This window comes from Anomalospiza imberbis, chromosome 7 (genome assembly GCF_031753505.1).
Source record: "Anomalospiza imberbis isolate Cuckoo-Finch-1a 21T00152 chromosome 7, ASM3175350v1, whole genome shotgun sequence".
Classification (NCBI taxonomy): Eukaryota; Metazoa; Chordata; class Aves; order Passeriformes; family Viduidae; genus Anomalospiza; species Anomalospiza imberbis.
The window spans coordinates 10308743-10322411 of record NC_089687.1 but is presented as its reverse complement, the minus strand read 5'-3'; the positions used below and the strand labels follow the sequence as shown (position 1 = coordinate 10322411).

The window sequence follows — 13669 nt, the reverse complement described above, 5'->3', positions numbered from 1 at the left end:
ACAAACATGCTTTTTGTAGTCTATATAATTCCTACAACTGATGCTGTAGAACACACCTGTAGGATTCCTAAGTAAAGGGGAATATAAATTTTTCTGTCATTGACAAAAAATAATTCCTTTTGGATGATGCTAAACCTTCCTTGCTTATGCATAGCTCCTGTCTAGCGTCTAAGGATGCTCCAGAATGCTTTAACTCAAAAAGCAACCACGTTGTACCAAATCCTGAGTGGATTAGAAGCTTCATGAGGAAACCGCATTCTTCCCAGCTGCCAAGCTCACACTCCTGAATGTACCCACATGTAAGATGTATGTAAGAACTACCCTTATGTTCTATTGAGAAGAGATCAGGTGGAGGAAACCCATGCTCCTCTGACATTTAAAATAATCTGGGCTGAAACAGAAAATGTTCTGCTAACCTCAATTGCTAAAGTACCTGCAGATTGAGAACTGATCCAAACAGTGTCACTTACAACCAGTTAACTCTGACACTTCTCCTAGACAAAGTATTTTCTTCCTTAAGATGCACTAGACTGATACCTCTTTTGAAGGGCTCCAGTGCGTCCCTCCATGCTGGAGGTTTGGAGAGGTTTTGTCCTCAAGTCCCTTAGACATCAGAGATTTTCAATGGCAAATGAGTGATGATTAGGCATTACCCCTAAAGGATAAAGACAGTGAGACCAAGGGGATGTTCTGGCTAAAAGACTGCTGTTCTTGAGACTGATGGATGGGATTTTGCAGCAAGGATGGGTTATCCAAGGGTACTACAGCCAGAGGGATCATCACACCAACAGTTGCTTTTTCTTTCTAATGGTAGAGGAAGCAAAGATGAACAACTGTGAGATGTGAGAGTAACATTCCTGTTTTACAGTAGTGGTTAGGTGAAAAAGCAACATTTTTCCTTAAGATCATTTTTGAGCTGTTATGCGATCACAGAAGAATGAGGAGCTGGGGAAACTTCAAATAGGTGAACAGGAAAAGAAAGTGCCCAAATGGCAAACATCTGTCTTCATCCATATCTGCCTGTCTGTGCTTGAAATCTTGATAGCTGGGCTCAGAGAAGAACACTTAACTCAGTGGCTAACAAAGTACAAACAAGTATTCCTCACAGCACTCCTTTTGAGACAATTATTGTCCCAAATCACAAATACTGGAGCTACAGTAGAGAATTCAAAATCATTTAGCGAGTAGAATCAATGTCTGAGCTGGGACCAGGATCTTGGCTTTCCAAACTCCTTTTTGGCTCTCTAGTCACCGAGGACTGTAAAGAATAAAATATGAAGGCATACCTGCAACAACATGCAGTTTCGCTGATCGTTTCCAAAGCAGTCGTGCCCAACAGCTCTTGAAAATAAAAAAAAAAAAACCTAACCCCTTCACCCAACCCCAAAACAAAGAACAATTTTTGTGTCCGTATAACCACATCAGCGTTCACTTTCGCCCCTCGAGTACCTGACCGTCTAATAGCCGAGCGCCGCTCCGTGCCCCCGCGGCTGTTCATCAGAGGGGAGACACGGCAGCGGTGCAGCTCGGGGATGCACAGCGGTACGGCTGCGGAGCTTACAGGGGTAGGGAATAAAACAAAAATTCCCTCCGGACCCCCGCGGGGCGTCCGTGCCCGCACCTGTGCCCGGAGCGCCCCGCCCGGAACGGCCGCGCCCCGCAGAGGGGCTGCCCCGGCGGCGGGGGGCGCCGCAGCCTCCCCGGCCGGCGCCCGGCCTGGCTCAGGAAGTGCCGGCAGGGAAGCGGCGGGGGCGGCCGCCGGGGGCCGGGCCGGGCTGTCAGCGCGGCGAGGGGCAGCGGCGGCGGCGGCGGGGGGAGCGGAGCGGAGCGGAGCAGGTCGGAACAATAGCGGGTGGAGGGGAGGGGGCCGGCGGCGGCGGGGCTCGGCACCGGCACCCCGCCCCGGCCGCACCGCCCAGCGCAGCCCGGGGGCAGCGCAGCCCAGCCCCGGGGCAGCCGCCCCGCAGGCACCGCGGAAGGGATGATCCGAACGGCGCTCGGTTGGGCTCGCAGCTGAACGCGCCTCCATCCCTCCCTCCCTCCTCTTCTCCCTCCCTCTTTTTTTCTCTCTCTCTCTCGGCTCTCCTCCTCCCTAACTCACTGGATATTACCAGCCGCCGGGCTCGCCGCCGCCTCTCCCCCAGCCATGAATCCCGCCGAAGGGGCGGCGGAGGAAGGCGCTGTCCCTGACTCCGAGGTGGATGCTTTCTTCCGAACAGGTAGGGGAGCCGCGGGGAAGGGGCCAGGGCAGCGCCGGGCCCTGCCTCCGCCGCGGGATGCGGGGCTGGCGGCTGCGGCGCGGGCACCGCCAGCAGCGGAGCCGCGGGGAGGGGAGACGAGGGGATGGAGGGGATCCCCGCCTGCCTCCTCGCTTTGTCCGCCGCAGCCCCTCGGTGCGCCCGTGGCCCCGTCGCCCCTTCCGCCCCCGGGAAGATGCTACCGCAGGGCTGCGCTCCCACCGCCTCGGGAGAGGACCGGCCAGGCCCCCGCCCCAAGCAGGCACAAAAGCCCCGCGGGGATGCTCGGGGAGAGCTGTCGCGTTGTCACCCCCGCGGGAAGCGGCGCCGGCTGGGCCCCGCCGGGCCCCCGCCCCGGGCGGCGGCAGCGGCCACCCGGGTACCGGCTGGTATTCGGGAAGCGGAGCTGGCTGCCTGCCCCGCTCCAGCCGGGCGAAGCGCCGGGCGCTACCCCTGCCGCCCTCGGGTGGGCGGTGAGTGAGCGCAGAGGCGCCCTGGGCAGCGCTCGCCCGCAGCCCGGCTGCATCCCCCCGGTCGGGGATGCTGACCTCTCGGCGACGAGCTCGCTAAGTAGCTCAGGGCTGGGTGAGAGCCCTGTGTTTCCCGATTCAGAGGATGCTGAAGTGCAGCCAAAGTGTAGCTGGACTACAACAGAGCGTAGGGAGCCTTTGCTAATGAAGCAGTGGTTAATTAAATTTTGTGGGCAATAGGTACGTGCTGCACTCTTTTGTAAGGTGGTGTTTGTGTGGGAGCCCCCAGCTCTGAAACATGGTTTTGCACAGGATGAGCATCTCAACTGAAGCAACTTGTGGTCTGCATGACACACCCCCCTCTTCTCCCTCACTCCCTTCCCCATCAAAATATTAAGAAAGTTTTATAGTCTTGGTAGATTTTAAATTAAAAATTGTAAAGGATTAAGTACTCGTTTCATAAGGGGATTGACCCTTTTGGGCTAGGACTGACACTGCCACAGCTGTTTGTCAAGACTGCTTTTCAGCTGTTTTTCTTCTTCTACCTGCTCATTAGCTACACACAATGCTTTGAGCTCCAGTTACAAAAAAGCAATTATGTAATCACCAAAACTTTAAAGAAGTAAAATCCTGAAGGCCTGCAGCAGCTCCCTGCTATGGTAGACTGCCCCCCATTTATGTGAAAACCCTTTGATCTAGAGGATAAGTATAATAAGGTCTGGCTGTGTGTATCATATGATCCACAAAGTCATTAAGCCATAGGATGTTTGCCTGTTGATAGCCTACCTAGTTACAATATAATTTCCTAAGTCTCAACAATGACAGATTTGTTAGAAAAAAAGAAAAGAAAAAAAACCCCATCAATTTTCCTTTTAAAAGGAACATGTTAATTAAGGTTCCTCCCTACCTTTTCACTCTCTCCCCTCCTTCACCCAAAGCTGAATCATTTCTCTGTGACACTGCCTTCTCAACGTAAGCACGTTAGCAGAATTGAATTTGAAGAGAGTCAAATCTGTCTAGCTTATATAAAAAAGTATTCCTAAATGAGGGGAAAGCACAGGGAGCCATGTGGCTAGACATTTCTCCCAAGCTGCCTTTTTCACCTTAAATTTCACCAGTAGATCTGTGAATACACTTGTAACCTGCATTATACATTTAGCCCAGAGATTTCAGAGTCTCTTAACACTTCTGCTTCTTGAGGAAACAAAATCACAGGAACCTGGGCTTAGGAGAAGTGCCTAGGTCCTATCCTTGCACTGAAGCATGTGTGCATAGGCCATCCTTGATGGTTGTCTGCTTCACATTAAGTTTCATCAAAGAAGATGGCAAAATACTTGTTTCTGCATCATTACATCTTTTGTCCAAAATGATGATGTGGGAAAAAAAAAAAAACACAGACTATTAGTAATTAATTTTGGCTGTCTGCTGGCAAGATCCCTGAGAAATGGGGAAAGCACGAGCACAGGTATGACTTGTGTGAAATGACAGTGTTGGTCCTCTGTGTTGTTTGAGGCCCCCTTTACCTGTGGGTTTGTACACTGCTGTTGTGCTGTGTGAAGTTGGGTTCCACGGATGGTGGAGAGAAAAGCTGATGTGAGGCTTGGGAGAACAATCGTAGCCAGGACACAGCTGACTCCTACACCTCTCAGGCTGACAATAGCGATCCCGTCTGAGTAAGGACTGTGAGATGGGGTCTGATGTGTAATAGCTACAGAGACCTGCATTGACTTAGCATTCTTTTTCCCTTGATACTAGATTTTTTTGTTTCTATACCTTGTCCTGATTTGTGTTCTGGATTTGTAAAGCACAACCCTTGTCTTACATGCTCATATTAAATAAAAAAATTACTGTATATAGTTTAAAGATTAGCTGCTCTGATAACCCTAGCTCATACTGAACAGCCTAAACTCTTCCCAAATTCACAGTTACCACATGGAAAAGCATAAACTCATCATTTGTAAAAAAAACAGAGTCGAAACAACTGAACCTCTCTCTGAGGCTTTTAGCAACCAGCTGGGCTTTGCACTGAGCCGGGAGGATCGATAGGCTGCTCCCTGGTACCGGCAGAGGAGGCTGATGCTGGGAGTGGCGCCGCTCACAGAGCAGCTCCCCCAGCATCCAAACACTCGAGGTACCCATCCCTTATCAGCAGGGACACCTATGGGAGCAGCTTTCTGAGCTGTACCTGGAAAGGAAAACTGAAGAAATTAACATGAAGTAATAAAGGAAGGTCTGTTCTGGTGCTTACACTGATGAGAACTAGGAATAACTTTTAAGAAAAGGGTGGATTTAACAACTGTGTAGTTGATGCTGGCAGTCAGTTAAAACGTCCCTGGAGTCAGGCAGGAAAGGGACTATTCTAATTTTCACCATCTGATATATGCAGTAAGAAATTCAGGAATACTCTTTTAGAGAATCAATCCCATGTAATTGGGATAAAAATTAGCAGACAGAGGGACATGAAGGGCAGAAATTATTATTGCCATCTCCAGCTCTGATTTCTAGGATAACACCATCTGCTGAATTGTAGCAGCAATTTCTGCATGGCGTCTATTGCTTCTGTTTGAGTGAAAACCTGAATCTCTGCCTAGGTATTCCTCACTAAGTTTCTTAAGTCTGGTTTCTGACAGGTAAAATATGACCAGGTTCTCTGGAATTCTTAGTAATCTGTAATAAATGTGTACTGAAACTTTTTTTATTGTGTGGAATGGAATCCAAATACTTACAGTTTCAAAAATAAACTAAGTCACTTTTAAAGTGTACAAATAAGAGGTATCCCTTGAATACAGACACACAGAGAAAGATTTAGCTTCCTGCTTAAGCTGCAGTAATTTCTGCAGTGTGTTTTGGATACAGGAGTGAACCACATAAGAAAATTCTAAATATTTTAAATTCTAAATATTTTAAATATTTATAGAGGTCAGTGATAGAACAATTTAGCAAAATACCAATTACTAGCAGAAGTAGTCGTCAATATTTCTCATGTGCTAGCAGGTACTGTTTTATTTTCTAATTTATTTTTATGGCACTTAAGTATAGCATTGATTATATCTGATATGAAGACGCCAACTTTGTCATTGATACTTCCTGTGAGTTGAAAATTGATGTTATTCCAACTCCTTTGGATGCAATGAATTATTCTGTTTGCTCTCTGCTTTTCAGCCAGCTATACTTCTAGCATTGTTCATTTGTGCACAAGTGACTGGCAGTTCTGCTATTAAATAACTTTAAAATGACTGGCATTGGCCAGGCTGTTTGATCAAAAGATATGCTTGAAATGATGTCAGCAGAGAAGTGCTCCTTGAGGTTGATGGACTCAAGTGTCTTCTTGTAGAGCAGGTAAATTGATTCAATTGTGTTGTCACTGGGGTGAGGTGTTTGTGTGATTCCTGGCTTCCTTACCTTGAGACTTTGTTAATTCATAAGGCCTGGTCTGGTAATGTGTGTTGTTAAAGGAGGCTCTGTTGCAGAAAAGCCTGTCAGGTCTGTCCTACCGTTTGGAAAGGTCTTGTGTTCTTTGAGGTGTTGCATTTAATCAAAATCTGTACCATGCTGTGGAGGCTTTGACCTCTGACCCTGTCAGGAATATGAGTTTTGTTGTTTTCTTTCTTTATTGTCTAATGTAGGTGGTTTTTATTTTTTCATGTGATTGACATGGGGGAGGAATTGTTGTTTTACTACAGGTGGGGACCCAGGTCCCCCCAAACCTCCCCAGTGCATGGAGAAGGCTGTGTGGTTCTGCCCTGTGATTGTCCCATCTCCTCCTCTTCAGGACTCAGGCAGATCTGCTACTTCAGGAGTTTTCACGTAGACATGGGAAAGGACACATAGGTGACTCAAGAGGTCTTGGTGGGAATGACTGTCCTTTTCCCTCTCTTGCCATGCAGATGCTGCTAAGAAATGGGGCAGAAACTGCTGGATTGTGGGGTCTTGTGTCAAAAAAGAAGGACCTCTTTTTGTCTGATGCTGGAAGGGGGCAATTTAAATGAATGATTTATGTTCAGAGGAGCATTTCTTTCCCATACTGCTTCCTTCCTTCTCACATAGAAGTATGTACAGGGCAACAGGGATGATATCTCTTAGTTATTTACAATGTGTTTATTCTGGATGAGATTGTGTCATGTTATAGGCCAGTAGGAACATACTTATTCTATTTGATATTAATTATTCTATTTGATATTAATTCAATTAATGTTGAACATCATTACTTCCAGAGGAAGGGGCCTTTAACACCCAGCTTCTGTTCAGAGCTCATCTGTACTGAAGTTCACAATCCTTGAATTCCAGGTCACGGTGCAATAGGAACATAAGCATTAAACACAGACATCAGTAAAGTTCACAGGCACTGTAATAAGGCTTGATATGGGACCTGGAGATGTTATGGGGGAGAACCTGTTGCCTACATTGTGTTTTTGGGTTGGAACTCGGAAAGAAGAGAAGTATAATCCTGTAGTCCTCACAAAAGAGGAACCCTCCTGGTGCTTGTGTAAACCATTTTACATGTGGACTTAGATGGCCGTGTGAATCTTGGAATGATGAGTGGCTTGGATACAAGTGAGCATCCAACCTGGCCAGGCAAGTATAACTATCACTCTTTCCTACCACCTGCCTCCTCTACTGTATTTTATCAAGTCTCATAATAATAATCTGCTGGGAAAACATGAGGTTTGAAAAATGGGAATGGCTTTGATGGGTTTGGTGGGTTTTCTTTGCTGTAATTTCCAGGCACACCCCCACGTTAAGAGCCTTTTAGGGAGTCCTTTGGCTGCACAGGTGCTCTGGGCCTCTTGAAGGTTGGGAATGAAGTATTCTGTTGTTTCAGCTGCTGTGACCTTATGGTCTCTGGAAAGGCTGATTATGGATGTAGAGCAGCTTTATTGCTCCATGGTGACATGTACCATACAGTACCCAGTGGTATTTTAAGTACTTCATAGTTACATCAAAGAAAATACTTAAGGAGTATTAGGCCTTATAAACCCATAGTGCTGTGCCTTTTACAGCTGGAACTTAAAGTCATGAAACGACTTAGAGGTATTTGTGCTTTTGTTTGATTTGGACTGGTGTCCTGCTTTTAATATTTCTTTGGATAAACAACTCCCGTTTTACAGCCTTGCATTGCTCACACACCCTGTGTTTAACTGAAGGGACTCTGCCACTTGGGGAATTTTGCCTAGAGAGTCTGGCAAGAATAACAGGGAATATTCCAATACATGTTTTACAAAAGAGAGCTGGATATGAAAAGAGAAGTCAAGTATGATTGTCTGAATGGAGAGCCTTAAAGTGTAAAGGACTGTAAAAAAAAGAAGTCATAATATTTTGAATTATTTCTTTCCCACTTGCTTCTAGGATGGATTGTGTTACTGCTGTACAGATCCAGGGAACTTCAGAGGAATTGCTTGGGAGTTTTCACAGATGTAACTGAAAACTGAACTTGGCCCAGGCATTGCAATGGCAATCGTAAATCTAGGTTTAAGTTAGTCACCTGTGTGATATGTGGCCTGCAGTGTGTTGAAATGGGATTTAGAGCATTTTGTGCTAGGAATGGAGTAACAATTCAGCAAAATATCTAAGTTTTCATGTTGTATTTCATATTTGGTTCAGTATGATCCTTGTATTTGAATCCAGGGCTAAGACTTTGCTCTGTTTATAAGTCATTGTGAAAGTCATTAACCTGTGTGATTACTGTGGATTCACATTAGTTTCAGCTGTTTTTCATTTATTTTATTTTGAACTATTTGGTGAATATTCAAAGTGATATATTGAAACTATGTATGTCCACTGCTGAAGTGCTAAATATCATTTAAAACATTTGTTGAAGTTTAAGTAATTTCTATTACTTAATCGAGGGCTTAGAAGATAATTCTGTTTCTACCTTTAAATATAAATATTCATTTTGTTTGCTCATTTTCATTAATGATTGCCTGGAATAAATTGTGATTTATTTGGGTTCTTTGTCTCTTATCAACGTGTGGCTTTCTTACTAAAATCTAGGAGTGTTTTTTGTTTCTTTCAAATTGCACAAAATGAAAACATCCAGGTACATAAGTCTAATTTGTTGCACTTTTACTTCAAGGCAACAAATTACCTTTAAAACTAAAAATTAAATTCCTTTTTTAATTACCCTAATTATATGAACCAGCATTTCAGTTTCACTGATGGAACAAAACTACCATAATTAGGCAGACTGTAGTTTTTAGTGTAAGGTCACATCATGCTTTGCTGAGAATAATAAGAGGAAATGATCTTCAATTTAACATCTTGGTGACTGGCAGACCAGCTGCTCTGGTCATTTCTCTTAGTGAAGTGGCCTTGAGAAAAAGGGTGAATGTATGTTGTTTGTGAGAGAAATTAAATTAAACTTGTTACATAATTAGTATCCATGTAGACACGGTAGACTTTTCACATTTTTAAAATACTTTTCTTGGGTGGGGGGAGGGTAGTTTTGGTGTGTGGAATTAGCTGTGCTGAAGTGGTAGGAGACATGCCTTATCTCTAAAACGATAATAATAATAATAAACATAACAAGGAAAGATTCGACTCCAAGATGTTGCTCTCTTCTGGGAATTGTGACCCTTTCTTTGCCAGGTGACCTCTTGGTGAAGCAGTAAAGGCAGCAGGTCAGGCATGCTCCAGTGCAACTGCCATAGAAAGGGCAGTAGTTGGCCCAGGTTGGTTTGTTACCTGAAATCAGAAAATATCTATACCTCTCTCTATATGTATAAATCTCAAAAAGTGCTTTGTATAGGTTCCCCGGTAATACTGGTGCTGCTGGCATGGTTCCTGGCTTCTGGAGCGTACCCTGGTGCTCCTGCTGTTTTAGTGGCAACTGGCAGCCTACTTTGGGAGCACCATCGCCAGCTGGAAACAATAGTGTCTGATTCTTGTTTGTCAGCAGGGACAATAGCCCTGCTGATGGGCTGCGGCGCAGGAGAGGGGGCTTCCTTTGTGTGGCAGTGCGGGCATGGCAGATGGCTAATTGGACATGATAAACCACGGGGGCAATGGGGGAGAAAAAGGAGATCTGCAGAGATTAGCGGCTTGTATCCCCCACACTTCGGAAAAAATGTATTTTAAAGATGCCATCAACTTTAGTGCTTTGCCATGAATATATCATTCAGTAATGAAGAAGGAGGACATCATAACTAAAGTATTTCCTCGACTGATGTGAAGCCTGCTTTATTAGCTGGGAACAAATCCTGTCACTGTATGGGAAGGTAGGTGAATGCATGGCCCCCAAAGTTGCTGGCATAGCACTTAGGAAAATTAGCAGTGCATATTTTTCATTGGTCTTGTAAGTCAATGTCAGACTGTTGTGCCAAACAGCATCCAAGCTGAACACAAAGAGCTTTACCAGCTGTGGGTTGGGAGTGGAAAGTTATGATCTGCCATAGCTTGACTTGGTAAGAAGAGATGTTCCTCAGTGTTGGAGCACTGAAAAGCTACACTGATTATCAAAGATGGAATTTATTTGTTTAGATATATTTTCTTTGTCTTATTAGAGTATGCACTATAAAGCCAAACCCTGAGACCCTTGCGCAAACAAACTTTTGCTTATTTAAAAGTTTAGTGAAAATCAGAACTAAAGCCTTGAGGTTAGGTCCATAAAAATGATCAGAGTAGTTGGACACCTGTCCTATGAGGAAAGGCTAAGAGAGCTAGAGAAGAGAAGGCTCAGAAAAGGATCAGTTGCCATAAGACAGGAAGCATCATTTTTAAAGTAAAAGAGAATAAGTTCAGAGTAGAGATAAGGAAGAATTTTTCATGATGAGGATGATAAAACTCAAACTGTTTGCTCAAAGAAGTTGTGGATGCTCCGTCCCTGGAAGCCTAGATGGAACTCTGAGTAACTTGAGGCAGTGGAAGATGTCCCTACTTGTGGCAGAGGTGTTGGACTAGATGACCTTTAAAGGGCCCTTTCAATCCAAACTGTTCTCCGATTCTGAAGTATCCCAGGTAGTTTTTGGTATGAGATGTGTAGGCTTAGCTGATGGCTTCAGCGGCTTCAGTCTGTGGGCTGTGAGCCCAAAGCTGTGTCCACAGCCTGGCAGCAGAATTCAGAAGTTCATCCTAATAATTGGATTAATTTTAGTTCTTTTTTTCCTCTTGCTGCCCCCTCCCTCTCCCCAGCCAGTTAAACAACTTTGGGAGTAACTCCACAGTGGAGCTGTAGGAAGTAAGGCTGAAAGGGGGGGTCACAAGCATTTGGTGGCTGCTGCAGTGAGCAGCAGTCAAGTCATTGCTGGCTGTAATTCCCTGTTCTGTAAAATGGTATCAAGTGCCTAGAATACTTTGCTATTTTAGTGTCTCTCATAATAATAATGTTATGGCATATAACAGATACATTTAAATTGTAGTAAAAATAAATCTGCGAGAGGTTAAAAATAATAGCTAGCAAGAAATATGCAGTTCTCTGTGGAAGCAGATTTACTTTCTGTGGAAATATCTGGACTGTGTTTCTCTTCAACTGTTTACTACTGTCTTTTCCCACGGGACAAGTTTAGTGGAGACTCCAGATGAAAACTTCCAGCGAGTTGCCTTTGGTTTTCAGCAGGCCATTCAAGTGCTCTACCTGTCAGTCTGCACAGCTTTTGAAGCTGTGGGTGCTTGAGAATATTCAAAAGATTGTGAGTGAATGCAATAAAACTTCCAGTTGGGTTGTCCTCCTGTAGGACCTACGATATTGTCATAATGATATGATTGTCCTCTACCAGGGTTTATTATTTGTATTGCTGTCTCAGTCACTGATTAGTTCCTTCTGAAGCAGATCCCACATGAACACTGAACAAAACGATAATCCTTGCCATTGAGTGCTTCTGACAAAATCTGACAAGTAGACTGTGATTTCATTTAACCAAAGATTAATGCTTTGCTTTTGTTTTTAAACATGTCTGAAGGACAAGTCTGAGGAGTTACAGAGTCAAGCACTGGGTGCAGAGCAGAAGAAATGGATGAGAAAAAGGCACAAGCAGAAACATAGGGAAGAAATGAAAAAACTGTAGGGAAAGCATGGAAAAATGCCATAAAGTTACCTAACAGAGCACTTCAGAACTGGAGGGCACTTGGCTGTGAAAGGGATCACAGCCTGCATCCTCTGTGGAAGGGAAGCAGATGTTGTCAGTGTGGGGAAGGTCAGAAGCCAGAGGAAATCACAGGAATGGGACATTAAGAGGTTTGATTGGAGTTGTAGCTTTTGGGATGTAGGAAGCCAAAGACAGGTTTTCTGACATACTAAAGAAAAAACAGCAAGATTGCCTGGGTACATAGTGAAAGGAAGGAACATGCAAAGCCTGGATAAGGTAGCCATAAGAACTATGACAAAGCACAGGAAAAGTAGCAAGGTTTTCTCTTCTAGGTGTCCCTCACCATTGAAGACTGTTATTATCACACTGCAGTCTTTTAATAGTGGTGCACCAGATGCCTGCCTTGCTTTGATGCTGTGAAGAGAAGGCATTTCCATATGAAGTGAAGATACAGAGCCTTGCATGTTCTGCTTCATGTTTAATGCCTCTTGTTCACAGAAACATGTCATGGAGAGTCGACCTCCTTGGATCTGACTGCCACTCTGTTGGCAGCAATTTAACTTTCCTGCTCTGCTTTTCTGTGCCGAGGTAGAGAATTTAGGAGTGATGCTAATTGAGTCAGTCTGAAGCATTCAGATAAATTTAGTCCAAAGGAGAAACTCAGGCCTACCGGGTAAAATAGTAATGATCTTGTGAGCTTGAAGGACTTAGATCTAAGGTGTGCAAATCCCCTGTTAACAGCTTGCTCTGATTCAACTCAGTCCTCCTCGAAAGTGTGCTGGACTGTTAAATAGGCCAGCTATCTCTTACATATTCCTGCTAGTCTGTTATCTATCTGCTGCTTCACGTTATTTGTCAAGTCCCTAATGAGACTGTCTTGAACTATTTGAGCCAGGAGAAAGTTTTTAAGAGTGTCTTGGTTTAGAACACCTCTGATGCTAAAACTGGAGGGGAAACCCTGTTGATTGGATGAGCTTAAATCAATTGAAACTGAACCATGTGGTGGTGGGAGTTTGTAAAAATAACATTTCCCAGTATATAAGTCCTTATAATAGGAAAAGATTTTTTTCAAGCTGATTGTCTTCATGATTGAGCTGTGCAGTAAGGTGTTACTGGAAACTTGATTGACCTGATTGCTGTAATTGGGATTGATTTCAGTTTTTGTTCCAGCTTCAGCTCCATCATGATGTTTCAGCCTGGGGGCCTTATGCTGCTCATTTGCAATAGTTCAAACCCAGTGACTGGTAGGTTCTTTCTCAGGTAGACAGAGGGCAAGTTTCTACAGCATCCACCTCCAAAATCAAGAAGTGCTTGACATACAGCAGGGTGAACAATATTTTTTTTGCTTGGCTCAGCCATCCTCAGCTCCTCTTGGTATGCAGTGGTAATGGAGATAACAGTAATTAGAAATAATACACAGAATTAGTACAGCATTTCAGAACACTCTTTTGAGTTTTGCAGTCTTTGTGTAAAACAGGGAGTCTCATCTACCAAAAGGGGAAAGTCAGGCACAAAGCTGCAGTAAGTGGTTTTCTTGATATTGTATGGACTTGGTGCCTATGTTCTTGAGAAAATCGTGTCTTGGTGGTGGAGCAAACCCTGACAAAGCACTGAATGGCTTCACCTTCTGTTGGCAGGACATAGGCCAGGAAAAGCACACCAATTCCTTTTTACTGTAGGATTTTCAAAAGTTCATGCTGAAGTGACAGGTGAAATCAGAGGGATATGCAAACTCTCATCTCTTCTTGAACCATTTGATATGGGCTCCTGTATATGGATGCAGGTGACCTACTTCAGACAGGTTGTACTTCTTGCCTTAGTCCTGGAAATGAGATTACCACACCTTGCCTATGTCCACACCAAGAAGTCAAGTGGTCTTAAGATTTTTATGACATTTGGCCTAATTTTAAATATACATAGGTCCGAGCCACAGCTGGTATAA

At 44.3% G+C, this 13669-nt stretch overlaps 1 protein-coding gene across 16 annotated transcripts in view; it reads left to right on the top strand.

Moving 5' to 3' along the window:
• The first annotated feature begins 1805 nt into the window (after positions 1-1805).
• The window catches only part of KALRN (kalirin RhoGEF kinase), a 475447-nt gene continuing 463583 nt past the window's right edge, over positions 1806-13669 (top strand). For 7 of the 16 annotated variants that reach the window (XM_068195355.1, XM_068195350.1, XM_068195351.1 and 4 more), the window contains exon 1: positions 1861-2219. In XM_068195355.1, coding sequence (XP_068051456.1) covers positions 2147-2219 — 73 coding nt within the window. In that variant the 5' untranslated portion in view covers positions 1861-2146. The other 9 variants (XM_068195344.1, XM_068195342.1, XM_068195343.1 and 6 more) reach the window with 5 other exon arrangements.